The sequence below is a fragment of the Gekko japonicus genome, unplaced genomic scaffold (genome assembly GCF_001447785.1).
Source record: "Gekko japonicus isolate JY-2015 unplaced genomic scaffold, Gekko_japonicus_V1.1 scaffold3177, whole genome shotgun sequence".
Taxonomy (NCBI): domain Eukaryota; kingdom Metazoa; phylum Chordata; class Lepidosauria; order Squamata; family Gekkonidae; genus Gekko; species Gekko japonicus.
Window position 1 is genome coordinate 39,301 of NW_015169274.1, and position 27,366 is coordinate 66,666.

At 46.1% G+C, this 27,366-nt stretch overlaps 1 protein-coding gene across 1 annotated transcript in view; it reads right to left on the bottom strand.

The window, feature by feature from the left end:
- The window catches only part of STK36 (serine/threonine kinase 36), a 33,518-nt gene extending 8,827 nt beyond the window's left edge, over window positions 1-24,691 (bottom strand). Inside the window, exons 1-21 of the mRNA XM_015416552.1 lie at window positions 24,608-24,691; window positions 24,272-24,412; window positions 23,374-23,451; window positions 22,836-22,966; window positions 22,499-22,748; window positions 20,830-20,923; window positions 20,560-20,729; window positions 20,276-20,469; window positions 19,337-19,451; window positions 19,090-19,233; window positions 16,978-17,157; window positions 13,566-13,663; window positions 12,509-12,614; window positions 10,845-10,980; window positions 9,329-9,456; window positions 8,325-8,429; window positions 8,055-8,150; window positions 7,448-7,542; window positions 5,805-5,868; window positions 589-699; window positions 404-478 (exon numbers count right to left, since the gene is read on the bottom strand). Coding sequence (XP_015272038.1) covers window positions 404-478; window positions 589-699; window positions 5,805-5,868; window positions 7,448-7,542; window positions 8,055-8,150; window positions 8,325-8,429; window positions 9,329-9,456; window positions 10,845-10,980; window positions 12,509-12,614; window positions 13,566-13,663; window positions 16,978-17,157; window positions 19,090-19,233; window positions 19,337-19,451; window positions 20,276-20,469; window positions 20,560-20,729; window positions 20,830-20,923; window positions 22,499-22,748; window positions 22,836-22,966; window positions 23,374-23,451; window positions 24,272-24,412; window positions 24,608-24,691 — 2,595 coding nt within the window. The remainder of the gene's footprint in view (window positions 1-403; window positions 479-588; window positions 700-5,804; window positions 5,869-7,447; window positions 7,543-8,054; window positions 8,151-8,324; window positions 8,430-9,328; window positions 9,457-10,844; window positions 10,981-12,508; window positions 12,615-13,565; window positions 13,664-16,977; window positions 17,158-19,089; window positions 19,234-19,336; window positions 19,452-20,275; window positions 20,470-20,559; window positions 20,730-20,829; window positions 20,924-22,498; window positions 22,749-22,835; window positions 22,967-23,373; window positions 23,452-24,271; window positions 24,413-24,607) is intronic.
- Window positions 24,692-27,366: the final 2,675 nt, after the last annotated feature.

Sequence of the window (27,366 nt, forward strand, 5' to 3'; positions counted from 1 at the left end):
CAGGAATGAGGGGGTTCAAGGCCAGGTTGCTGGATGTACCTGATGTGCCCAGAAACCCAGGGACTGAATCAGCAGCAAACTGTGGGATTTTAGATCAAGTTGTAGACCCCTTATTGTCTCCCCCTTCTCCTTTCCACGATGCCTTTGTCTCTCCCATTGGTGGACGGGGCTGTTTCTGAGAAAAATCCTTGATCAAGAAGGCTACAGCCTGGGTGCTTATTATCATCACCAAGCTGCAGTGCTGAGTCTCTTGAGACTCTTGTCTTGCCTCATACTACTTGGGGAAGACCTGGCAACAAAAGCATTCCCATACATTCCATATATAGACCTCCTATATCACTTTTGTATATCCTCGAAAGAATGCGAAGAAGCTGTTTCTTGTGACACTGAAGGAAGCCCATACCTGGCTTAAGAGCTGCAGTAACAAGAGGATGAGCCCGTCGTAGAAACCAGCTTCCATGGGAGGTGGCAGGCACAGCTGCAAGATATTTTAAAGCAGGGTTAAGCAGCCAAAATACTAGACAGTGAGCATAAGATAACCTGCTCTGTGTCCTGGTATATCTTCCTCTGTTAGAGCTGGTGACTTACCTGTGCAGGTTCTGTGAGTGCCGTAGCTATTCCTGCAAAGGCCTTGTCCCGCCTGAGTTTCACAGCAGCACCGTACTGGCTGAAGTGGGTCAGTAGCAGTCCTGCAGCACTCTGCACGAAAAGGGAGACCTTGGTATTATGTAAAAGTCAGATGGCACTCTTTGTTGTGGATGTGGATCGGATTGTTAGCAAAGAGACATCTGATCTGTGATGTCTCCAACTGGGTGCAGAAAGAGTTGTATATCCCTTTTTTTGCAGTTATAGTAAATCAGTCTTCTTCCACACTAGCTATTTAATTTAGAATGGACATCATTCATTCACAGTTCAATGGTGAAACCAGTCAAAAATGTTGACAACCTGTTGCTTTTCTGTGTCCCCCCCCCCCCAATTTTTATCACATTTTTGTGGTAACTGTTATAACTGAAAATGCAATCACAGTGCAAGCCTCTCTATGTGGATTGACAAAGAGCCACTGAGGCAGCCTAGGGCTTCTCTCCCTTTAAGTGCTCCCCCCCCCCTTTCAGGCTTCTTCCTCTTGTCTTAACTAATTGTTTCCTGTTAATTTGGCATGACTGTGTCATTTCTGAATCCACTCTTAAGAAGCGGTTCCTGTGTCTGTGGGGCTTAATTGACAGCTTGCAGTCAAAGAAATGGCTCTTTTCCCCCCTAATTGCCTTGGCTGCAAATACGAAGCCCCCACCCAAGCAAAAATAAGGGAGCAGGGACCAACATTTAACAACTGATTCAAGAATGCCACAGCCACACTGAGTAAAGAACCATCAGTTAATTAAGCTATAAAGCAGAAGTCTTTAAAAAAAGATGCAAGAGGAAATTAAAGGGATAGTTGCATGGAGAAACAGGACCTTTATAAACAGGACTTGTTTTTGAGTAAACATACAGTAGGTTTTATTTGATTTTTAAGGGGAGTACAGCACTCTATGAAGTGGGACTTACTGTCTCTAATTGCAAACTGCTTCAGGAATCTGACTGAGAATAGGATAAGAAATCAAGAAGTTAAATAAATATCTTATGTGCCATGTTGTAGTAGAAATAATAGGGGTATTATGGTGGGGGTCTGCTATAGACCACCAAGCCAGGCAGAGGACTTGGATGAGATGCTCCTGGACCAGATTACAAAGTTCTCAAAGAGATGGGACACGGTGGTCATGGGAGATTAAAATTACCCATTTTTTTTTAAATTGTCAAATTTATAGCCCTCCCTCCTCGCAAAGCAGGCTCAGGGCGGCTTTCGAATCCAACTCTGCTAAAAATGAAAGGTCCAATAAATTCCCGACTTGTCTTGCTGACAAGTTCATTGTCCAGAAAGTGGAGAAGGAAACAAGGGGATCTGCTATCTTGGACTTCATTCTCACCAACAGGGAAGACCTGGTTGATGAGGTGAAAGTAGTGGGCACCCTGGGGAGTAGGGACCACATAATTTTGGGATTTAGTCTTGGGGGAGGGAAAGCCTGCACATAGACATACAGGTTGGACTTCAGGAGAGCAAATTTTGACAAACTTAAAGTTATGCTGGTTAGAATCCCATTAGGGCTGCCAAGTGGCAGCGGGGGATCTGCGAGTTTTTACCGGAGCTCTGCTGCGGGGACAGCGACACACGTTGCACCCGCCGTCGCCAGGATGTGACGCTACGCGTCGCTCTGGCAACGGGACGTTGCCAGAGCGACGCGTAGCGTCACATCCTGGCGACGGCGGGTGCAACGTGTGTCGCCGTCCCCGCAGCAGATCCCCCGCTGCCACTTGGCAGCCCTAAATCCCATGGTGAGAAATACTTATGGAGAAGGGAGTTCAAAAAGGAGTGGGAGTTTCTGAAAAGTTAAATATTGAAGGCACAATCACAAACAATTCCTATGAGAAGGAAAAAAATGGAAGGACCCTAAAGAAGCCAAGGTGGCTCCATAAACAGCTTTCTAAAGATTTGAGAAATAAAAAAGACTCATTTAGGAAATGGAAGGAAGGCCTTATAAGCAAGGGTAAATATAAACAAATCACCAGTACTTGTAGAGAGGGAGTTAGAAAAGCTAAAGCTCTGTATGAGCTTAGGCTAGCAAGAGATGCTAAAAACAACAACAAAAGAGTTCAAAGTAAGAAAAAGAGCAAGGACATGGTAGGCCCATGGCGGGCTCAGGAAAGTGAAATTGTAACAGGTGATGAAGAGAGGGCAGAACTCCTCAATTCCTACTTTTCCTCAGTCTTCTCTTGGAAGGGAAATGGTGCTCAACATGGCAAAAACAGAACACATGATGAGGGAAGGGAGTTGTGGCCTAGGATTGGCATAGGGCAGTGGTAGCGAACCTATGGCACGGGTGCCGGAGGTGGCACTCAGAGCCCTCTCTGTGGGCACGCGTGCCATCGCCCCAGCCAGGCCTAGACCATCATTAAAGTGTCGAATTCTCTGCCAAATAATTTTAAGTAAATGAAAGCATTTGGGATTGCTTTCCTTACTTTGTTTGGATCATCTTAAGTTAATGTATGAGTTGTTTTTTCTAAAGTAAAACCTCAGTATTCAGGTTGAATTGCCGTGTTGGCACTTTGTGATAAATAAGTGGGGTTTGGGTTGAAGTTTGGGCACTTGGTCTCTAAAAGGTTCGTTATCACTGGCATAGGGGTAGTACATAAACACCTAGTTTCTTTAAATGAAACTTAAGTCCTCAGGGCCAGATGAACTGCATCAAAGGGTACTAAAAGAACTCATGGGTGAGAATTCTTGGAGAACAGGTGAGGTGCCAGAAGATTGGAAGCGGGCAAATGTTGTTCCCATCTTCAAGAAGGGGAAAAAGGAGGATCTGGGTAATTACCGACCTGTCAGCTTGACGTGTACACCTGGAAGTTTTAGAACAAATCATCAGTCAGTCCTTGATCATTTAGAAAGGATAGCTGTGTTCACGAAGCATAGGTTTCTCAAAAACAAGTCATGTCAGACTAACCTCATCTCTTTTTTTGAGAAAGTTACTACCTTGCTGGATCAGGGAATGCTGTAGACATAGTTTATCTTGATTTCAGTAAGGCTTTTGATAAAGCTCCACATAATATTCTTGTTGACAAGTTGGTAAAATGTGGTTTGGACCCTATTACTATTAGGTGGATCTGTAACTGGTTGACAGATTGCACCCAAAGAGTGCTTGTTAATGTTTTCTCATCCTCTTGGAGAGGAGTGACAAATGGAGTGCCTGAGACCTGTTTTGTTCAACATCTTTATCAATGATTTGGATGAAGGAATAGAGGGAATGCTTATTACATTTGCAGATGACACTAAATTGGAAGGGGTAGCAAATACCATAGAAGACAGAGTCAAGATCATCTTGACAGGCTAGAAATGAATTTCAATGGGGATAAATGTAAAGTTCTGCATTTAGATAGGAAAAATAAAATGCATAATTATAGGATGGGGGCAACTTGTCTTGGCAGTAGTATATGCGAAAAGGATCTAGGGGTCTTAAGTAGACCATTTACTGAACATGAATCAGTAGTGTGATGCGGTAGCTAAAAAAGCAACTGCCATTTTGGGTTGTATCAACAGAAGTATAGTGTCCAGATCAATCAAAGTGATGGTATTGCTTTACTCTGCTCTGGTTGGACCTCACCTAGAGTATTGTGTTCAGTTTTGGACACCACAATTTATGAAGGATATAGACAAGCTGGAATATGTCCAGAGGAGGGCAATGAAGATGGTGAGGGGCCTGGAGATCAAGTCCTGTAAGGAAAGGCTGAAGGAGCTGACTATGTTTAGCCTGGAGAGGAGATGACTGAAAGGGATATGATAACCATCTTCAAGTACTTGAAGGGCTGTTGTATAGAGGATAGGGCGGAGTTGTTTTCTGTTGCCCCAGAAGGTCGGACCAGAACCAACGGGTTGAAATTAAATCAGAAGAGTTTTCGGCTAAACATCAGGAGGACTTTCCTGAGTTAGAGTGGTTCCTCAGTGGAACAGGCTTCCTTGGGAGGTGGCAGGCTCTCCTTCTTTGAAGGTTTTCAAACAGAGGCTAGATGGCCCTCTGACAGCAATGCTGATTCTGTGAACTTAGGCAGATAACGAGGAGGAGGGCAGGAAGGGTTGCCTCAGTACTTAGTTCTTACACACCCAGGGAAATCCTGATTGCCACTTTGGGGTCAGGAAGAATTGTTCTCCAGGCCAATTTGGCCAGAGATCCTGAAGCCGCCCCCCCCCCGGCATAGAGCAGGGGTCACTCACTGGGGGTGTGAGGGGGGACGTATTTGTGAATTTTCCTGCATTGTGCAGGGGATTGAACTAGATGACCCCGGAGGTCCCTTCTAACTCTATGATTCTATGTTGAATGTAATTGTGGAAAAGAAATGCTTCAGCAGCACAGAGGAGGAAGCTACTACCAGGTATAAGGTAAGTTGCCACAAAACAGAATGCCTGTAGCTAGGTGTTAACAGACCATGTCCCTCATGCCTAGAGATATGACTTCATATAGGGAAGTAATACTTAGTGTGGACTGCGAAGAACCACATTTATAATTCCCACCATCCAAATAAGTCACATCACTACTTTGTGTCCTGTGCACCACCCCAAGCACATACAAACAATCATGTATAATCATAACGTAACCCTTTGAATTGCCAGAGTACCTCTGAAAATGTAGGATTGTCCCTCCTAACTACTATTTAACTTTAGCCAGCTCATTTGCACCCAAAGTGAGGAGAAGGGCTTGCAAGTCAAGACTTACGATGCCAAATAGTGTGCAAGCTTTTGAGTTTTCCAGAATTATTTTAGGCTAGATGAAATGCTTCTCTTTGCTCAATTTGCTTCTCTTTGCAAAAAATTCTTTTCAAGATCAGCTCTAGTTCTACAGGATACAAAATGGCTAGAACCATTCACTGTGCCAAGTTTTCTATTTGCAAAGGGTTTCGTTTTATGGGCTAGTATCTGACAGTGGTATAGCCCATTCCACCACCTCATTCAGCTGCATATGTTGATCTGGCCACATACACAAACCCCATCCATCTGCACAACACTGATATAGTCATCACTGATAGTTGTGTGGTGTTTTATACTGGGCCCATAGTAATACTGAAATAACCCCAATTTCTAATCTAAATGAAGTGCCCACCTCCCTGGCACATGGGATAGGTGCTTCTGTGGCTTCTGACCCACTAAATATCACTGATATAGGGAATTCTACACTTTTCCCAAGAGTCAGGTAGCAGGAAATTCCATAGGCAGGATGACTCACTAAAACAGAAGCAGCTGCTACATGGTTGAAAAGCTCTGTGGTCTCTTTCAGCACAGCATCTGACCTAAAATAACAAGAAGCAATAGCATTAGAGGGATGGAACAGATTTTCAAAATGTGGCCGGGAAGGGGCTAAGACTTGGTGGTACGGCATCTGCTTTGCATGCAGAAGGTCCCACGTTCAATGCTCGACTTCTCCAGTTAAAAGGATCCAGAAACGTGATTTGAAAGACCACAACTAAAACACTGGAACACGGCTGCCAGTCTGTGTAGACAAGACTGAACTGATTCACTGGTCTGATTCACTGGAAATAAATAACAATATAATAATGATCACTAGCACTTTATCATGGTTTTAGAACTGTTTTAATCGTAACCAGTGTTCCCTCTAAGCTGAGTTAGTGTGAACTAGCTCACAGCTTTTTAGCCTCCAGCTCACAGATTTTTGTCTTAGCTCAGGAAGGAGGGCTTCAGAGCAAACTAATTCATGCAGCAGCCAAATCGCTTGCTCACAACTTTAATGCGAGGAGCTCACCAAGTAGAATTTTTGCTCACAGGATTCCACAGCTTAGAGGGAACATTGATTGTAACGCATGCTTTTAAGGTAATTATCTGTTTCTGTAAAGCTGCCCTGAGCGGGCTTTGGCTGGGAGGGGAGGGTCAAAGTTCAATAAGTAAATAAAAAGGCAGCTTCCTTCATTCTTATGGCCCCAGTTCCTGCCACCCATCCACATTTCTATCTATTACTACTGCAGTGCTTCAGAAGTTATTATACAACGTCACCCAAACCTCCACTGGGCCGAAGGGGTAAAGGCCCACCGACTCTCCTCAAATCCATGACAAAAATTAGATTAAAATAATCCACTTCAGCGGAAGGGCGGAATAAAAGACGAATAAATAAATAAATAAATAAATAAATCCACTTTCTGGTTAATAAAGCATTATGTTAGGTGTGCATTTTAAAAACCAAATTCAAATAAATTTTTAACATCTGTTTGGGTGATCAGTTCCGAAATCTGAAAGGACTCTTTTGTCAGCCCCACTCGGGCCCTGTACAAGAACAAAAATGTCAGCACCCCATAACGTAACTTTCCTTTAAACTTCATAGCACATTACCCTTTGACAACACAATAAGACAGTATGTTCCCCACTGGACAACTGGCATGTTTTATGACCGTCCGAAGAAGAAGAGGAGGAGGAGGAGGAGGAGATAGAGATGATTGGATTTATACCCCGCCCTTCACTTGGGAGTCTCAGAGCGGCTTACAAACTCCTTTCCCTTCCCCTCCCCACAACAGACACCCTGTGAGGTAGGTGGGACTGAGAGAGCTCTTGACAGAAACTGCTCTTTTTCAAGGACAGCTCTTATCAGAACTACGGCTTGCCCAAGGTCATCCAGCCAGATGCAAGTGGAGGAGTGGGGAATCAAACCCGGTTCTCCCAGATTAGAGTCCACGCATTTAACCACAACACCAAACTGGAGATGTGTAGGAACCTTCTGAACTTCTCCAGAGATTTATGAATCCTTCTCCCTTGACATGTATGGCACTTACTGGAGGCCATTCCCTTCCTGCCAATCAATACTAAAAGTAAAGTATCTGCTAGCCTCCTGAAAAGAATCTGAATGGGAGATACAGCACTTACTGTGGCGGGAGACTCTGTAACTGGAGAAGCAGCACGGAGAGAAGTCTAAGGGAGGCTTCGGCTGCCTGCACTTGTGCCTGTTCTGCCAGTGGGACCTTCCAAAGACATAAGGACACTGTGCTCACAATCCATCCCCTTTCCGTCCTGTATGCTGTCCAAATGGAGGCTGCTCAAACGTGTCTCCCACAATGCTTCACTCCACTATGAAACGGATATCCCACGGCCTTTTTCAAACCAGACCCACCCCTTTGTATCGGCTCTCCCACTCCCCCACTTTCTTCTCCTCAGTGCCACCTCTGACGCTCAAGCTCTGCCCACGTCCCCCCCTCAATATATGCTGCTGAGTAGTAAGACTTCCAGCTGAAACCTGTCCACACTCTCCAAGCAGCAAGAACATTATTTCTTTCGTGGAATTTTTATCCCGCCCTTCCTCCAAGGTGCTTTGAACAAGATACGTGGTTCCTCCGTTTTATCCTCACAACAATCCTGTGAGGTAGGTTAGGGTGAGAATGGCTGGCCCAAGATCACCCAGCGCCTTTCATAGAAAGAAAGGATATGAAGCCAGGTCCTATCCGACACTCTCATCACCACACCAAACAACACCCACCTTTCCTTGCAGATGACTGATCAGGGAACTCAGCACCTCTTGAGTCGCTACAAGGCAGCACAGATTCTGACTTACATGACAACAGGCATACAGGAGCTGAGCAATGGAAGGACAGAGGAAGAACGAATCACCAACACATCATTTCTCTCATCCTCAGCCAGGAGGAAGGAGGGGGCTGCATAAAAGCCTGTGGCCTCAAAGGCAAAGGGGGCCTGGCCACTTCCTCTTTAACCCACACAGAAATGGAAGAAACAGAGGCAGACACGTTACCTTTAGGCCAGTCAAATGAAAGGCTGGATGTTCAAGTCTTGCAAAGAGTCTGGGCAGCAACTGGTTACCTTCCTCAGTGAGCTTCTCAGCTATTTGCTGGGAGATCTGTAAGGAAACCCCAAAACTGATTTTCAATACTGTCAAGAGCTGAAGAATTGTCGCTGTCTAGCTGTGAGGGGAAGGGGAGAGAGAGGAGGGGGCTCTTCTCTTAGAGCTGTATCCTGCAAACCTCACCTGCGTGAGCTGATCTTGGAAGTTTCCTACAGCAATACATTTTAATAATCTTTCCACAGAAAACAACGGATTTTGAATTATGAGTGTTAAATTCCTTAGCACCTCAGGGGGGCTCAGATCTGATTTGTATCAAGGACATGATTAAATGTGTAAAGGAGCTACAAAGTTGCCTCTGATCAACTGCAGGTCAAAAAACACCAGGCAACAGCTGCAAGAGGCCTCCTCATCCTCCCCAGTGCTAGGACCAATACTGGATATGCGCTCTCACTTGTGACCAGCAGGGGTCATTTCTTGCAGGAGCGCACAGGAGCGGAGCTCCGGCAGTAAAGAACCCAGAGGGCAGGCACATGCAACAAGCCCCACCCCCTGCTCCCAGCAGCCCTCAGTCAGAGCAAGAAGCAGCCAGGTAAGCTGCAGAGCACCCCCCCCCAGTCCAAAATAGTCCAGTAGCACCTTTAAGACCAAGGTTTATTCAGGTACAAGCTCTCCCTCCTCTGCGAGGACAGATATGCACGTCCCCCCCCCCCAAATAGCTAGCAATCCCAAACAGTCCAGTGGAGGCTGAGCGGTGGGTGTTTCCTTCCGAGACACTTCCGGTGATGTCAGGGGGTGTGGCATATGCAAATAAGTTATGCAAATGAGTTATGCTAATGAGCTCCTGCACCTCTTTTTCTTCGAAATGACCCCTGGTGACCAGTAACCAGGAGCCACCACTTGAGGGGGCTGAGTTGTTGGTTGCTCAGGACTGCAAGCGCCAAGAAAACTCCCACCTGCTTTTTGGCCTTATGACACGTGCCGTGCCCTCCTGGGATGCCACAGGATGCAGCTAGAGCGGCTGCATATGCTGCCACCAGGCATTCATTCCAGTCCTGCACTGACTTTGCCTCCTTCGGTGGCTCTGTTGGAGGTGGAGGGAGAGGTTTGTTTTTTTTTACAGTAAGACTTAATATACTAAGCATATGTGGGGAAAAAGTTAACTAGTATAGTAACTTACACCACGGCAAGGAGAACAGTGCAAAGCTGGCAGATTTTTAAGGAACCACAAAGAGCTTCACACTTCCTAGAAGTCACATCCTCTCGTTTGGAAGACTTACACCACCCTGGAGTTGGTGGCCAGTCCTCAGTGGTAGAGTCCACAGTTTCCATATGATCAAGGGTTAGGGTATCTGTGGCTCAGTCCCAGCATCCAGTACAAACCTGTGGTTATCCTCAGCTCAGATCAATCCTTGCTCTTGTGATCGTAAATAACAAGCAGTCAGAAGGTGCAAAAGACTGATGCTAAGTGTCACGGGTTCCCTGGCCACCCGTCGACTTCCTGCCTGACGCCACTGCGTTCCCGGGCGATGCTGGGGGTATCCCTTCTTGGGGGGGTCCCACTGGGTCAGAGGAGGGTGGTGGGGAGGACAGGAGTAGCCTCAGCTCTGAGCTGGGAGGGGGTTACGCCACCTGACCTCCACTAGTTCTCTGGGCCCAGCATTCAGACGTCTCTCTCTCTGGGCTCCCTGCCGGGTTTCCTCGGCTGGTTCCATCGCCTCCCCTTTACACCCCCCCCCGGTCCCTGCCCCCCACCCTCTATTGGGTCTGCCCCCAGTTGGGGCCCCGCCCCCAGTATAACTGTGGGGACATTTGAGGCGGCAGCTCTCAGCTGCCCTCACGCTACCACCACCCCTTTCTCTTCCACTGCAGCTGGGCCTGCTGCCCTCCCACGAGGCCTCGACCAGGGCTTTTCAGCGAGCCCCTTCATACTGCCAGTTCTTCCGCTGCTGGGCATGGCCAGGACCCGTGCCGCCTGGCCTTCCTTCATTCCTCCCCGCACGTTTGGGAAGGGCAGCTGTCACATTCGGCACCTCCGGCAGCATAGCTGACACCTCCTGCCGCTGCTTCCTTCTGGGGGTTCATCGCGGCCACCTTTGCCCCCTGCTCGCCCCCAGTAGGTGCTCCAGGGTCTTGGCCAGGCGGAGGGGGCACCTCCGGAGCCGCTTCCTCTGCCTGCCATGTGGGCTGTCAGGTGGCTTTTCTGCCTTCTCTTGTTCTGGGGGGGGGCGCGGTCCTGCGGGGGCTAGTCCGGGCTGGACCCAGACAGTAAGGTAAAGGTAGACAAACTAGGAAAAAGTGGGGATCACATAATTAAGGACAATCGAAAGAGCAAATGAGGCGCAAAGGGTCAGGAGACAGTGACTGCTAACAGCCACCAAAAACATGGAAACACACACGTTTAGGGTTGTTGAAGATGTGGGTATTATGCACAGCCCTGAAAGATGCAGCTCCCTCTACAGCATTTATTACCTTTTAAGGTTCTCCCACTGGCGCCATGGCAGAGGACATCCAACAGAAGCCCATGATCCTCAAACAAACTGTTGTAGAAAGGGGTGGAGACGGAGGGGCAGGCAACATCCATGCTTTCACACAAGCAAGTAAAGCACTGTGAGGGCAAGAGATACATGGTTAAAATGCAGAGGGAAGACTGGGAAGAGGCGGAGGAGATGCTACCCAGATCCCAACACTGAGGCTGTGTTACTGAAATCAGAGTCATTTTAACGGGCGTAGAGCTCTGAGCAAGTGAGCAGCTGACAGGAACAACAGTAAAATATTTTAAGCACAATGCTTAAATATGCGTGGCAATAGGATCCTTGGCTAGATTAGGAAAGAAGGAATGAGGAATAAGAACTGCCCTTTATTCCTGTGCAGCTCTGATAACCACTTCTGAAGAGTGTAGAAAAATAAAACCAGCATTGTAGTGAGAAGTTTAAAGTACCTCCAACCTCCCCCTGTTCCCCATATATATTTTAATTCCTCCAATGAGAGCCAGTTTGGTGTAGAGGTTAAGTGTGCAGACTCTAATCTGGGAGAACCCAGTTTTGATTCCCCACTCATCCACTTGCAGCTGCTGATGTGACCTTGGGTCAGTCACAAGCTCTGGCACAGCTGTCCTTGAAAAAGAGCTGTTTCTGCCACAGCTCTCTCAGCCCCGCCTACCTCACAGGGTGCCTGTTATTGGGAGGGGAAGGGAAAGGAGTTTGTAAACTGCTCTGAGACTCCAAGTGAAGGGTGGGGTATAAATCCAATCTCTTCTTCACTCTTCTTCTTCTAGCATGTTATTAAAGATTATCTCCTTTCTAAACCAATGCCTATGTCATTACCCCATCACCATTATTCTATACTGTTCTCCATATGTCCCTAAAGTCTTGTTTGGCTCTTACACTATTACAAACAGAAGAAGCAGCAGAAAAAGAAGAGTTGGATTTAGACTACACCCTTCACTTGGAGTCTCAGAGCGGCTTACAATCTCCTTTCCCTTCCCCTCCCCACAACAGATACCCTTGTGAGGTGGGTGGGGCTGAGAGAGCCAGTTTGGTGTAGTGGTTAAATGTGCGCGGACTCTAATCTGGGAGAACCGGGTTTGATTCCCCACTCTGTCACTTGCACCTGCTGGATGACCTTGGGCAAGCCATAGTTCTGGCACAACTGTTCTTGAAAAAGAGCAGTTTCTGTCAAGAGCTCTCTCAGCCCCACCTACCTCACAGGGTGTCTGTTGTGGGGAGGGGAAGGGAAAGGAGTTTGTAAGCCGCTCTGAGACTCCCTTGGGTAGTGAAGGGCTGGGTATAAATCCAATCTCTTCTCTTCTTCTTCTCTGAGATAACTGCTCTTGAGAGAACAGCTCTGAGAGAACTGTGATTGACCCAAGGTCACCCAGCTGGCTGCATGTGGGGCCCATAACAAATTGCAGGGAGAAGGCAATACAGAAATCCTAGCTTTAGTTTTAATCAGGCTATATTTGTATTCCCCTCCCTTCAGATTAATATGCAGAGGGTTCCCCAGTGCCACTTGTTTATGCATATGGAGCCAAGCAATAAAAAGTAAAGGTTAAGGAAAGGAGAAAAGAGGAGATCTTAAGGCAAGACAGAGCCAGATTGATCAGAAAAAAAAGGAGGTGAGACATGCCCCCTTACCATGAGACTTTGCTCTCGCAGCCTGAACTCTTGATCTGTGGGCAGTGCCATCAGTGTGGGAAGCAAGGCTAAAAACTGACTAGCAGAACTGTGGAATGCCTGAAAACTACAGAAAGATGTGTCTTAGACACTGAGGATTAGCTTTTTTACTTGGCAACTAGCTTAAGACAGCAACTCAAACTCTCCGATGCTTTGACCGGCTCAGTTCCTATATAACAGCAGATAACGACCGAGGGTTGATTCACACATGGCAGACACATGGACGGCCAGACTAGACATGCACTGGAAGATCTGTGCTTGTAACTGAATTCTCATACATGCCCAGGCCCAGTTCAGATCAGGACTGTGGTCCAGGGTGAGGCAAGCTTCTGCCTCCTCCCCAACACAGTTTTCATAACCTGGAAAGTCCCCACTGAGCCACTATTTGTCCCACTAGGGGAAACTTATTGAGGTCTACAAACAGCAGCTCCCCACAGCCATTTAAGGTTAGTAAAACTGCACAGGGTGAAGGCATAAGCCAGTTTGGTATTAGTGGTTAAGCATGCGGACTCTAATCTGGGAGAACCGGGTTTGGTTCCTCACTCCTCCACTTGTAGCCGCTGGATGACCTTGGGCAAGCTGTTCTCTCAAGGACAGCTCTGGAAAGAGCTCTCTCGGTCCCACCTACCTCACAGGGTGTCTGTTGTGGGGAGGGGAAGAGAAAGGAGTTCGTAAACCGCTCTCTCTGAGTGAAGGGTGGGGTACAAATCCAATCTCCTCCTCCTCCTCGCCACGGTCCCAATCCAAATGAGGCCTATACCTACCTGGGAATTAAGTCCCCAGCCAAGAACTTCCACATCCATGTCTGGCAACAGTCCATATGTCTGCTGCACAGACTTCATAATGTGTGAATCAGTCCTTAGAGGCATGCCTAATCCTCAGACTAAAAAAGCAGCATCAGGCATAACCAGGAGACTGGAACTACATAATCTGTGTCAATCTGCCTTAATTCCTCCTGCCCCAAACAGATGCAAACACAGCGCACTAACATAATTCCCCTCTATACCCTGCAACTTACCTTTGCTTTTTCCCATCCTGTTCTCGGTTGAAATCACTGACAAAGTAGGCTGACATCACAGCGATTAGGTCTATTAGCAGTGTGACATACCAGGGCTGCTACGGGACAAATAAAGAAGTATAATTGGGGGGGGGGGGTAGATTTCAATTGGCTTGTAGCATAAGAAAAAAAAAACAAGAATCAAGCAGAACTGATATCTGCTGGGATCACTGTTTGTCCTGGAAATAGGAGGAAGAGAAACTAGTTCTGAATATAATGGGCTGAATTTTGTATAGATGCATAAACCTATAATAGCATGCTACAGCAATCAGCATGACCATATAAATCTACACAGCACTAAATGTAGAATTTAATGAAGAATTTGGTTTCCTTTTTTTTATAAATTTATTTTCAGTTTTCACAAATGCATATTCATTTAAAGCTTATACATTTCATAACATAGAGTTCATCTTTCTTCTTTAACCTCGAATATCCTTAACTAGCATATTTTTAGTTCTATTTTATCTTCTTCATCTTCAGCTAGGCGTAAATGATTTTCCATCCATCCCAAAAAAGCTCCTCTGGTTTATTTTGTAATACTATATTTAATTTGTCCATTTCTGCTACTTCTAGAATTTTATACTTGAGTTCTTTGAGGGGGTGAACAAACATGTGGACAAGGGGGATCCAATAGATATTGTTTACCTTGACTTCCAGAAAGCTTTTGATAAAGTTCCTCATCAAAGGCTCCTAAGTAAGCTCAAAAATCATGGGATAAAAGGACGAGTCCTTTTATGGATCAAAAACTGGCTAATTAATAGAAAACAGAGAGTGAGTATAAATGGGCAGTTCTCCCAGTGGAGGGGGGTAAGCAGTGGGGTACCACAGGGATCAGTACTTGGTCCACTGCTTTTTAACTTGTTCATTAATGATTTGGAGTTGGGAGTAAGCAGTGAAGTGGTTAAATTTGCGGATGATACGAAGTTGTTCAGGGTGGTGAAAACCAGTGAGGATTGTGAGGCACTCCAAAGGGATCTGTCAAAGATGGGCGAGTGGGCGTCAACATGGCAAATGGGGTTTAATGTGGCCAAGTGCAAGGTGATGCACATTGGAGCCAAAAATCCTAAATATAAATACACGTTGATAGGGTCTGAACTGGCAGAGACTGATCAAGAGAGGGATCTTGGAGTTGTAGTAGATAACTCACTGAAAATGTCGAGACAGTGTGTGACTGCAATAAAGAAGGCCAATGCTATGCTGGGGATTATTAGGAAGGGTATTGTAAACAGATCAGCCAATATCATAATGCCGCTATATAAATCAATGGTGCGACCTCATCTGGAATACTGTGTGCAATTCTGGTCACCACACCTTAAAAAGGATATTATAGCTTTGGAAAAAGTGCAGAAAAGAGCAACTCGAATGATAAAAGGGTTGGAACACTTTCCCTATGAGGAAAGGTTAAGGCGCTTAGGGCTCTTTAGCTTGGAGAAACGACGACTGAGGGGTGACATGATTGAGGTTTATAAGATTATGCATGGGAAAGAGCAGGTAGAGAAAGAGGTACTTTTCTCCCTTTCTCACAATACAAGAACCCGTGGGCACTCCATGAAATTGCTGAGCGGTCGGGTTAGAACGGATAAAAGGAAGTACTTCTTCACCCAAAGAGTGATTAACACTTGGAATTCACTGCCACAGGAAGTGGTGGCGGCTACAAGCATGGACGGCTTCAAAAGGGAATTAGATAAGCATATGGAGCAGAGGTCCATCAGTGGCTATTAGCCACAAGGTATAGATAGGGACTCTGGGGCAAGTGATGCTCTGTCATCTTGGTGCTTGGGGGGGGTCAACAGTGGGAGGGCTTCTAATGTCCTGGCCCCACTGGTGGCACTGGTATTTCTGGCCACTGTGTCATTGATGTTTTTATGGTCTCATCTTGTAAAAAGTCCTCCAGCAATTTTTTATACAATTTCTGAATTAATTTATCGCTTGAAGAGAGCCATATTTTATCAATTTCGTTTGGACTAGTATAAAATCCTGGTTTTTTATCTTCATTATATCTTGATTTTAATACATTTTTTCCCACCAGGATAGTTTTATGCTTTGTTTTAATAACATCTCATCTGATTTCAACTCAGTTTTTTTATATAATAAATTACCATAGGTGTAGTTTGGTGTAGTGGTTAAGTGCGCAGACGCTAATCTGGGAGAACTGGGTTTGATTCCCCACTCTTCCACATGCAGCCAGCTGGGTGACCTTGGGTCAGTCACAGTTCTCTCAGAGCTTGCCACAAACAGCATCTGTGGAAAGCCCAGGCACCATGGAGCTTTCCAATGATCAGGATATGGGGTTCTTTATTCAACCCCTCCCCCTCTTTGTAGTTTTGTATAACTGCAGTTCTTGACAAAATATCCTAAACTCTGCAAACATCTTAACAATGCAACTAAATTAAAAATGGCAGAGATCAGTTCCCCTGGAGAAAATGGTGGGCTCTGTATCCTTATATGCTGCTGAGGTGGCCCCCATATGACAGCCAATGTGACGTAGCAGTCAGGGCTTCAGAGCACGGGAGAGGCTGCAGGTGTGTGGGGGGTGGAAAGGTGAAGAGTGAGGGGGAAATAAAGGTAGGTTGATGATTGGCTGGGAAGGAGATAGGATGCCAACTCCAGGTGGGAAATTCCTGGAGAGATGAGGGATGGAGCCTGGATAGGGTGAGGTTTCAGGAGGCGTGGGACCTCGGACAGGTACAAAGCCATAGACTCCACCCTGCAAACCAACCATTCCCTTCTGAGGAACCATCATTGCCAATCTCCAGGTGAGGGCTGGAGATCACTCAAAATTACAACTGTTCTTTAGGTAGCAGAGATCAGTTCCTCTGGAGAAAATGGTGGACTCAGTGTCATTATACCCTGCTGAGGTCGCCACAGCAAATTGACACTGAGTGTCCAAGGCCGGGGCACCCGCCCAGAGCCTCTTTCTAGAGGCCGTTGTATTTATTTCCACAATGAGCCTTTTTCCTAGTTAATACATAAATTCATAAATTCAAAATAATTGATATTTCCCTATTGCTCAAATAGTAATACATGAGAGTTAATATTATGCAAATATAAAAGTATAAAGTGAGCAAACACAATCTTGCATGGCTAAAGTGTGTGTTTCTTAGCTTTAAGATAACAAGATTATAATAAACATCAGACTTTCAAAGTTACTCTTTTGCTTATTTCTTTCCTCTGCGCTTCTACAATGCAACTAAAATTAAGTACATTCTATAACTTATGTAATGAAAACAGTCTTCTCAATAACCAGATCTGAATATATTTTGCATGCATCATAGTTCCATAGGTAAACTAAAATGCACATACAAAGAGCTGCCTGCTATTCACATGGGAGATTTCATGCAAACTAACCTCCTAGGGAGCTTCACTTCCCTACCTGCTTAATATTGAAGTTCTCCAAGATGCTTCCCACTAATTGCATGAGAAAGTGGGGCAGTCTTATGACACTGCAGAAGTTGTACAACAGCTCTGAGTCACAGTGGGTACCTAGCAAATTGCCAATGACACGGAGAGCAGGACGAAGATGAGAAGTTCCTTCGAACATCCCCTCCAGGACCTGGGCAACAAGTAAAGGTCAACAACATACATAAGCATACTCTCTATATATCTAATTCCCAACAGTCCCCTCTGCGTGCGGATACTTATTTCTGCAGATAGGGGGCACACTCTCCCCCAACAGGGTTTTCTACAGACTTAGAAGACTCCCTGGGTCTGCAGAAAAATGCAAAAACTTGGGGAAAACTTTGAATCCCCCCCCCATACCTTTTGAAATGGCCACCACAGGGATCTACTCCAGGCCTCACTGCATCCACAGTGAGAGACAGAGAGGGGAGGAAGCAAGAACAGGACTGGATCTTGGATTGGGGAGGATTCCCCCTGCAGTATAAATGGCTAAATAGCAGGGGGGTTGGAGCCAGGCCTGGAACTAGGATTGCCTGCTTCAGTTTGGGAAATTCCTGGAGATCTCCTGGAATTACAACTCATCTCCAGATGACAGAGATCAGTTCTCCCAGAGAAAATGGCTGCTTGGAAGAGTGGAGTTTATGGCATTATACCCTGCTGAGGTCACTTCCCAACTCAAACCTCATCCTCCCAAGGCTCCACCCCCAAATCTCCAGGAATTTCCCAACATGGAGCTGGCAACCCTAAGAGGAACTGATCTCTGTATTTGGACAATCCATTGTGATTCCTGGAGAGCAACTGCTGCCACTGCTGCTGTGGGGGGGGAGTAATTGGGAGGCTGGGAGAGTGACGGGGGCAGAAAAAGTGATGGGGTGGGGGCAGAAAGGAAGTGAAAGGCATGGAGGGGAGAGGAAGTAAGAAAAGGGGTGTCAGGAAGGAGAAAGAGTGGGAGAGAAGGAGGGGGAGAGGGGAAGAAGCAGAGGTGGTTGGAATAGGATAGCCACTCCCGCAAGTTTCTTGTGGGTCCCAACTTGTGTTTGTCTACACAGGTCAAGCCGTGCCACAGGCAACAATATCCCCAACATATCCCCACCTCAGCCCCTAAAATACTCTAGAAGTAAGATACAGCCTCGTGATTATTCTCTACAGCATCCTGGCACAGTCAGAACATCCTAAAATTCACAAAGTAAATATTATTATGACCTTAGGAAACCATCTTATACGGAGACTATCTAGGCCACTATTGTCTGTTCTAACTGACAATAGCTCTTAGAAGGTCTTAGGCAAAGGTCCTTCCCAGCCCTGCTACTTCCCCTGTGACACAGCCACTGATGGACCTGATTCCCACAGATACGACCTGAATAGCCTAGAACTGATGGAGAGAACTTGACAGTTAAAGGGTTCCACTAATATTTCCACCAATTCTTTCCTCCTCCTCCTCCCTGCAAGATCATCTTATTCATATTCTGAGCAGCTGCCCTACAGAACTCTCTCTAAGTTCCTAGTGCCTCATGAGCGCTTATAAAAGTCAACAATTGAAGAGGAGAATCCAGCGAAGGGATTGGGAGCGGATAAAAGCGAAATTGAAATTAATACCATTCTCAAAGCTGGAGATCTCCGGGCATGGCATGAAAGGAAGACAGCTTACAGCACAGGAACTGAAAGAGTTAACAGCGACCCGAAGGAGGAGGGGAAGAAGCCGGAGGCAAGAGAAAAACAGAGGAAGCCCCTCCCGTCACTGAGAGGGGAAAAGTAACCAGCGCGTTAAAGAAGCGGTTCTGAATGTGCCTTGAAGAGACTTTTTAACAGAAATTCAAAGGAACATTACTAACAAATTAACATAGAAAGTAACTGGAATGGAAAAAAGATGTTTGACAACACGCAGAAGAAGCCTTTGATGATTGGACATTACTAACAGTTTAATCTAACAGTTAATACATCACTCAGCTTTCTCTTTCTCCCACTATATACCCTCCTTATCTTTCTTTTTAAGCGAAACTCCTCCCCTTTTTAGGGGAGTCAATAAAATCTTTATACAAAAAAAAAAAGAACTCTCTCTAAGTTCCTCTTAGGCATCACAACTCACTTGCTGACCAGAGTCCCTGAGCCGGGCATGGATGCGCTGCACAAAGGTGGTGTCCCGCAGAAGACTCAGTGGGGCATTAAGCTGCACATGCGCAGGATCTGTGGCATCCATCAGGTGTTGCCACTCTTCATCACTATCCAACTCCTAAGAAACAAGAGTGAGTCAGTGAAGATCACGATTAGGAAGCTAGGAAAACACCTTCTTCCTGCCTAAGCACAGGGAAGATACCACCTGGCTATGCACTCACCTCTGTCTCTAATTCTACAGTATCAATGCTACGGCTGCCTTGTGTCTCTACTTTGCCGATTTCAGGTCTTATATCCAGAAACTCCTTTTCATAATCTTGCGTAATCAAGTTCTCTCTGTTCATGAAGAGGGATGAGAAGCTGATACACATGAAGCTGCCTTATAGCCACACTGTTGATACATCAAGGAAAGAAGTGTCTACTCTGACCACCACCAGCTATCCAGGTGGAGATATTTCACATCACTTAACATAAGAACATAGGAGAAGCCAATGTTGGATCAGGCCAATGGCCCATCCAGTCCAACACTCTGTCACACAGTGGCCAAAAATACCAGGTGCCATCAGGAGGTCCAGCAGTGGAGCCAGGACACTAGAAGCCCCCTCCCACTGCTGCCCCCCCACCAAGCACCAAGAATACAGAGCCTCCCTTGCTCCAGACTGAGAGTTCCTATCTATACCTTGTGGCTAATAGCCACTGATGGACCTCTGCTCCATATGTTTATCCAATTCCCTTTTGAAGCCGTCCATGCTTGTAGCCGCCACCACCTCCTGTGGCAGTGAATTCCAAGTGTTAATCACTCTTTGGGTGAAGAAGTACTTCCTTTTATCTGTTCTAACCTGGCTGCTCAGCAATTTCACGGAGTGCCCACGAGTTCTTGTATTATGAGAAAGGGAGAAAAGTACTTCTTTCTCTGCCTGTTCTATCCCATGCATAATCTTATAAACCTCGATCCTGTCACCCGTCAGCCGTAGTTTCTCCAAGCTAGACAGCCCCAAGCGTTTTAACCTTTAACCACTTACTGATCTGTTTAACTGGAGATGCCAGGGATTGAACCTGGAACCTTTTGCAATCAAAGCAGATGCTCTATCATTGAGTTACACCCCCTCCTGAGACTAGGAAACAGCATGCGGTCTTCACCCTCAACTCCAACTCCTCACCGAGGTGTGGGGGAAGGTTCTTTTTGCTCCCACTCTGTTCCCTCTTCATCCAGAGAAGGGTGCCTCTGTTCTCTGGTGCTGGCAGCTGTTTTTCCTTCCTTGGTGGACGTCTGACTAAGGTGGCTTTTGTGGGGGTGGCCCTGGGATCCTTTGATGCTTTCTCCCTTAGATAGAGTTTTGTTTTTCACCAGTTCCTGGAAGAGGTCAAGCGGCACATGATCAGGTACTAAAGTTATGCATTTAGCATCCCTTAAGGAACCTCGTGAAGGATGGGGGCTCCTCACTTTTTTCTGAGCTTCTTGGGCCATCTTCTGCCGTGCTTTCCTCAAGATTTTTGACTGGCCGCTGTGAGGGGCCAATGAATGTGTCTGCTGTTCTTTCAAGGCCTGCAGTTCAGGAGGTAGTTTGCTGGTGAAAGGATTGGCAATGCCTTGCTCGGCTGTGTCATCAATCACTGCAAAAGATGGTCCCAGTCAGTAAATAGGCTTGCTTGGACTGAGGCCAGCAAGAAGGAGCAGATGAAATGGCAGGAAACAGGGGAAGCCAGTACTCACCAGTGACCAGCCCAGCAATGAAAGGATGGTAGAGCAGCTCCGGCCAGGACAGGCGCTGACGAGGATCCTTCATCAGCAGACCTTGCAAGAAGTTCTGCACCCAAATAGGAGATGGTCATCAGCACAGCCACAGACTATCTACATCTTTCCTATAATCTGAACTGCTAGGCTAACCATAAGAACCTCAGATTCAATGGCATTTTCTGGTCACTACTGGAAGACTCTCTTTATACTAACTGTTCACATTCTGAACATATTGTATTTTGTTTATCTGAAGGGTACTCAGGCAGGTAGAGAGAGTCTCGAATCCATGATGTGCCCTAACAAATCTGGTGAGGACTCCAGTGATACTGCTAGAGCATGTTTTTGTACCAAAGGACATCCTTCAACAATCACACTCTTCCAAGTCTAATCCCCAAAAGAATGGGGGCAAGACAATTAGCAGAAAGAGATTTATATGAAATTGCTGAAGCAGCAATAATTAGATGGAGGCAGAATTATGCATGTTTTCTCTGCTTCCAACACGCCTCCTATGATTCTGGGGAACCATGTTTTTCTAGACTGTAAACATTCCCTCAGGTACCAGAAGTTCTTAAGGTACCAAGGGTATAGGCTTTGGGCTTGCTGCTGTGAAGTAAGTTTTGCAGTGAGCAAGTAGAACACAGAGCTCACCAAGGCAGGAGTTGTATATATAAATAACAAAGATGAATTATTTATTTACAGGTTAGTCTCAAAGAATAGATCAGCAGCACAGGTCTCCAGATAGTCAGAGGGGCAACCTGGCTGAGACACCGAAGGTTAAGCTGGTTATGGCTTCAGAGTGTGATCTGAATTTTCTTTAATGCTTTCAGAAGAGGAAGAAGAAGAGATTGGATTTATACCCCGCCCTTCACTACCCGAAGGTGTCTCAGAGCGGCTTACAAACTCCTTTCCCTTCCCCTCCCCACAACAGACACCCTGTGAGGCAGGTGGGGCTGAGAGAGCTCTGACAGAAACTGCTCTTTTTCAAGGACAGCTCTGATCAGAACTATGGCTTGCCCAAGGACATCTAGCCAGGTGCAAGTGGAGGAGTGGGGAATCAATCCCAGTTCTCCCAGATTAGAGTCCACACACTTAAGCACTACACCAAACTGGCTCTCAACTGGCTTTCAGGTACAAAGAGGCTTTTACTGACCAGCCATTAGGTTGGATCTTCTCATACATACAGGATTCCACCCACATCAGACTGCCCTTTCTCAAAAGTCAGACAAAATGTTACAAGGTCTTCTCATCTTCAGAGACATGCTTGATGGTCAGGTACTCAATTATCTCCCAGAATTAGACTTAAACCTTTCTGCCACATTGCCAGGCAAAGCTACTGTACAAACTGTCTGCTCTGTTGCTGAGACAGACCCAAAAACTATCACTGCCCTCTCCCTAAGGCATCTCTCAACTAACTCCTGCTGTGCTTCCCTCTGACGTTCCATCCCCTCTCTGAAAGGTGACTGGATGCTGAAGCAGCACTCCCATTGGCTCAGCTGAGTGGCTGTCTTTCCCTCCAGGGACAGGACAGCCTCCTATCCGTCACACCCACCACCAGTAACAATATAAGTAAAACGACAATAACAATATTTATAAACCTGCCATGAATTCGCTGGCAAGAATGGGAAATAAAACTAAAGACCGTTACCTTGAAGTGGGGGCTCATGTTTTTAGGCCATTTGATGGGGTCCTTGATAATCAGGCTGACCAACTGGAAGATGCTGTTGGTGTAGAAGGGTGGTGTCCCCACATAGAGTTCGTACAGAATGCAGCCTACTGACCACAGGTCAGCTGTGTGGTCATAGGGCTTCTCCTCCACTAGCTCGGGGGACATATACAGCGGAGTTCCCTTAATAGACGTCAGCACCATGGTGTGGATGCTCATTGCACGGGCAAATCTTCCCAGAAAAGAAGGAACACATCCGATATTTCAGTGCTAACTCCAGCGACTGGGTGGGAAGGGGTAAGGATCTTAAGGCACTTACCCGAAGTCACACAGCTTGACCACACCCCCTTTCCCCAGCAGGATATTCTGAGGTTTCATGTCCCGGTGTAGGATGCGATGGGAATGCAGATAATAGAGGGCTGAAACTAGCTGAGATGCAATGTCCTGCACCTGAGAGACAAATGACAAGCCTGACACACAACTGGCTGTGACGAAGCTCCCCAGCTTCAGCACAAAGCTTCTGTTCCTTTCCTTATCCTGTCTGATGGCCCTCAATAGTAGACTGCAGCCCCATCCCAAGACACAGACGCACACATGGAGACACGCAGAATTCTACCTGTATTGGCCTCTTCCGGCCCAGCTATGGTCTCCTGTTAATGAGACAACTGCTCTCCGGCTACTGCTAACATTTTCATAATTCATACATAAAGGCAGTTGCATGCGATCCAACATGCCATTTACACAAATACATGGTCTGAATTCTGTGCTTCTAGAGGTCTTGTAACCCTTCCTTCCAATAGTCATTCCTCCACTTGCTTAAGTACCTATTTTCCACTCTCACCCCAGGTCACAATTACCTGTTCCTCAGGCAGGTTCCCATCATCTTCAAGGATTTGGAAAAGCTCCCCTTCAGCATAATCTGTCACTACCACCACCTGGAGGGGGGGAAAACATGATCACAACATTCTCATGAGTTCTGGGGGGTGGGGGAATAATACTATCATTAAAGAACCTGTTCTGTTTGGAAGAAACAGAAGGCTGCCCCCCATGAGGGGAAGCCGTGACCACATTCTCAGTGCCCTGAGAAGTGGGTGTGAGCAGCATGTACAAATAAAAGAAGAAGAAGAAGAAGAGATTGGATTTATACCCCGCCCTTCACTTGGAGTCTCAGAGCGGCTTATAAACTCCTTTCCCTTCCCCTCCCCACAACAGACACCCTGTAAGGTGGGTGGGGCTGAGAGAACTTTGACACAAACTGCCCTTTTTCAAGGACAGCTGTGCCAGAGCTTGTGACGGACCCAAGGTCACATCAGCAGGTGCAAGTGGAGGAGTGGGGAATCAAACCCGGTTCTCCCAGATTAGAGTCCACACACTTAACCACTACACCAAACTGGCTCTTGCAAAAGGCCATTCTGCTGACAGGTCTCAGAAAGTTAACTGATGCGGCCTCATGGCTTGCCCTGGAAATCCAGCCATTCATAGACGGGTAGTTTGTCATCCTGCCTGACTTCTGATTCACTCTACCTAGCATGCAATCCTAAGCAGAGTTACATCCTTCTAAGTGCATTTGTCAGTGGATTTAAAGGAGTATAATTCTGTTTAGGATTGCACTGCCAGAGTACGTACTGCGTTCTTATGAGAATATGACATCACTTAGTTTGTGGAGTAAGATGCCAAAGCGCTCATGTTTTTGGTCTTACTTGTGGACCTTTCACACAAACACTTTTTCTCATCCTACACAGTATCACCTCTCACCTCTTTGTCAGTCTCAAAACTGTCAAGCATTTGCACAATGTTGGGATGATGAAGCCCCCTCATGATCTCAATCTCTCGCTGCAAATTCTTTAGCTCTTTCTGTGATCGACCGACTTTGGGGATAAACTTCAAGGCCACCACCTGCCAGAAAACAAGTACAACCTGGAAACATGCCGCATACTCCTTTCTCCCGCTTCCTCTCTTTCTGCCCCTGAGAAACTAATTGTAGGGCTATCAGCACTGCAGGCTGAGGGCACATTTCTTAAACTGCTCTCTTCAAAAACTCCTCTCTCTAAATACCCAGTGAGCTAATTCCCATTCAACGTTTGGTCTCACCTGGGCACTGTATTTGCGACGTCCCTTATATACCCTTCCAAAGGAGCCTTCTCCAATCACCTCCAAAACATGGTATTTCTCCATGATGGGAATGTGGGGAAAGGAAGCCTGAAGATGCAAAGGTAAAGGTGTTGCCAGTTTTGGGAGTTCTCAAATGACATTGCCTTGCTTGCATCTGCACATTTCATATCTCCTGTGATACCGTCCCCCCTTTAAGTTCTCTTCTCAGTCACCACACATCTGTCCCTCTTGAGTCTAGCCATTTGCATCCCTGATTGCCCCAAGTTACAGATTCCCTGTTCATCCTAAAGCATGCCCTCCCTTCCTCAAAGTTGTTGTGGTAGCATACATAGCTCTCCTTTCCTCCATTTGATCTTCACAACAATCCTGTGATGTAGGATGGGCTGGGGGAGGGGAGAGAGAGCAACTGGCCCAAGTTTACCTACTGGGCTTCACAAGATGAGCAGGAATTTGAATCCAAGTTTTCAGTGCCCAAATGTAGCAGTCTAATCACTACACCACATCAACTCTGCTTAGGGTTGCAACTTGCCAGGTCTGTGTTGGGAAATACCTGGAGACTTTGGGGGTGGATCCAGGAGGGGGTGGGGTTTGGGGAGGGGCCTCAGCATGGTACAATGCCACCCTTCAAGGCAGCCATTTCCTCCAGGGGAGCTGATCTCTGTCTCCTGGAGATTGGTTGTAAAAGCAGGAGATCCCCAGGCCCTACCTGGAGGCTGGCAACCCTATAACAAAAACAACCGTGATGTGATATTATGAAAATATATTTAGGGTTCAGTTCTGCAGTGAATATATTTCTTCATCACATTACAAAAACATACGCACACACACGATGGAAAATGCATATAAACCGTTTCACATAACAGCTTTTTCAGAGTGTGCTGCGTGAATGACACTTGTTTACATATGACTAGAAAGAGAGGAAAACAGTAAAGAGGAAAATTGGCAATTTGTATTAACACTCATTCTTGCATAAAAACCTCTATAATGCCTACCATAATGGTAATACTTACACAATACTAATCCGTGAGTTAACACATAACATTCTTTTTTTAATATAAAAATTTTATTGACTCTCCTAAAAAGGAGAGGTGTTTCGCTTAAATAGAAAAATAGGGAGGGTATATAGTGAGAGGAAGAGAAAGCTGAGTGATATATTAACTGGTAGATTAACTGTTAGTAATGTCCAATCAATCTTCTTAGGCTTCTTCGGTGAGCAGTCAAATTTCTTTTTTCAGTCCAGTTACAAGTATTAGCTATGTTAGTATGTTAGTAATGTTCCTTTGAATTTCTGTTAAAAAGCTTCTTCAGGGCGTCTTCAGAACCGCTTCTTTGCGTGCTGGTTTCTTTTACACTCCAGATAGCATGGAGGAGCTTCCTCTGTTTTCTTCTCTTTCCGGCTTTTTTTTCCCATCCTCCTTCGGGTCGCTGTTAACACTTTCAGTTCATATGCTATAAATCCTCTTTCTTTCCTGCCATTTCAGGAGAGCTCCAGCTTTGAGAATGGTATTTAATTCCGGTTTCGCTTTTATACGCTCCCAATCCCTCCGCTGGAACCTCCTCCGCAACTGTTGACTTTTAAAAGCGCTTATAAGGCACTTTCTCGCTGTCACAAGTTCAACTTTTCTCTTTTCACAATCCCCCGTCAGATTCACAGCCACAAACAAGTCCAAGCAGTAAACAGCCGGCTCTCACTCATAAGCAAATGCCCAGACCGGAAGTTCCTCCCTTCTTCTCCGCTTGCCTTTACCCAGCTCCGACATCTTGTGGTTTTTTATTTACTTTTAATAAAATTCTTAAAGCGCGCTCCAGAGAAACAAAACTTTTTCACGCTTCATTCAAATACATCAAAGGAAATCACTACTATTCGCTCAGTCCATTCCCCCCCTCCTTTACTTTCTCGCTTATGAAGTTAGAGGATTAACCTCCTCGTCTTTTTCGCTGGGAGGGGGGGTAGCGCTCTTAGTTCTTTTTCTCTGCATTTTGACAACTCACAGTTAAGCCGATCTTTTCTTTTTCCATTTTTTCGGATGATTGCTTTATCACTCGGTGACGTCTGGTGGCTCCGCTAAACCCTGTGAAACGGGGTCGCTCATGCAGCAAGGTCCATTGGGGCAGGGCATGGCGGGAGCCTCGATCTCCGACCTCTCGGCCGAAAGAGAGACTCCCCCCTAGTATGCCCTAAAGCGCCCCGGATCCGAGCTCCTCTCTTCCTGAGGGGCTCGTTCGGGTCTCCGCTCGTGCGGATTCCCTCCTCCACCGCGGGCGGGCGAGACGCCCTCGGGAGCGACCCGAGGATGCGTCCGCCATTCGTGGGAGCCAAACCGGAAGCTAACACATAACATTCTTATTGCTTCATAAAGACGAATTCTTTCAGCGTTCATGTTATCCAAGCTAGTTACTCCCTTTACATAGAAACACTATCTTAATTTACGAACAGGTGGCAAAACAGAGATCACACATTTAAAGAGAACGTTTATAACAACAAACTTGCCCTTGTGTAATAAATAATCACTAAGCTTATACACTTCAATACACTTTCCCTTGTCAGTTAAACTCCCTATCTTTGAAAAGCCTGATAGGATTTGTGGATGCAACATCATTTAAACTGTGTGTGGTATGAACAACAAAGAGTCTCTTGGCCCCTTAAAGGACAATATATTCCATCGGGCTGCATCAGAGGGAAAGTTGAGACAGCAATGCCCTTTCTCTATAGGCCTGTCTGGGACAATCACTGTTTG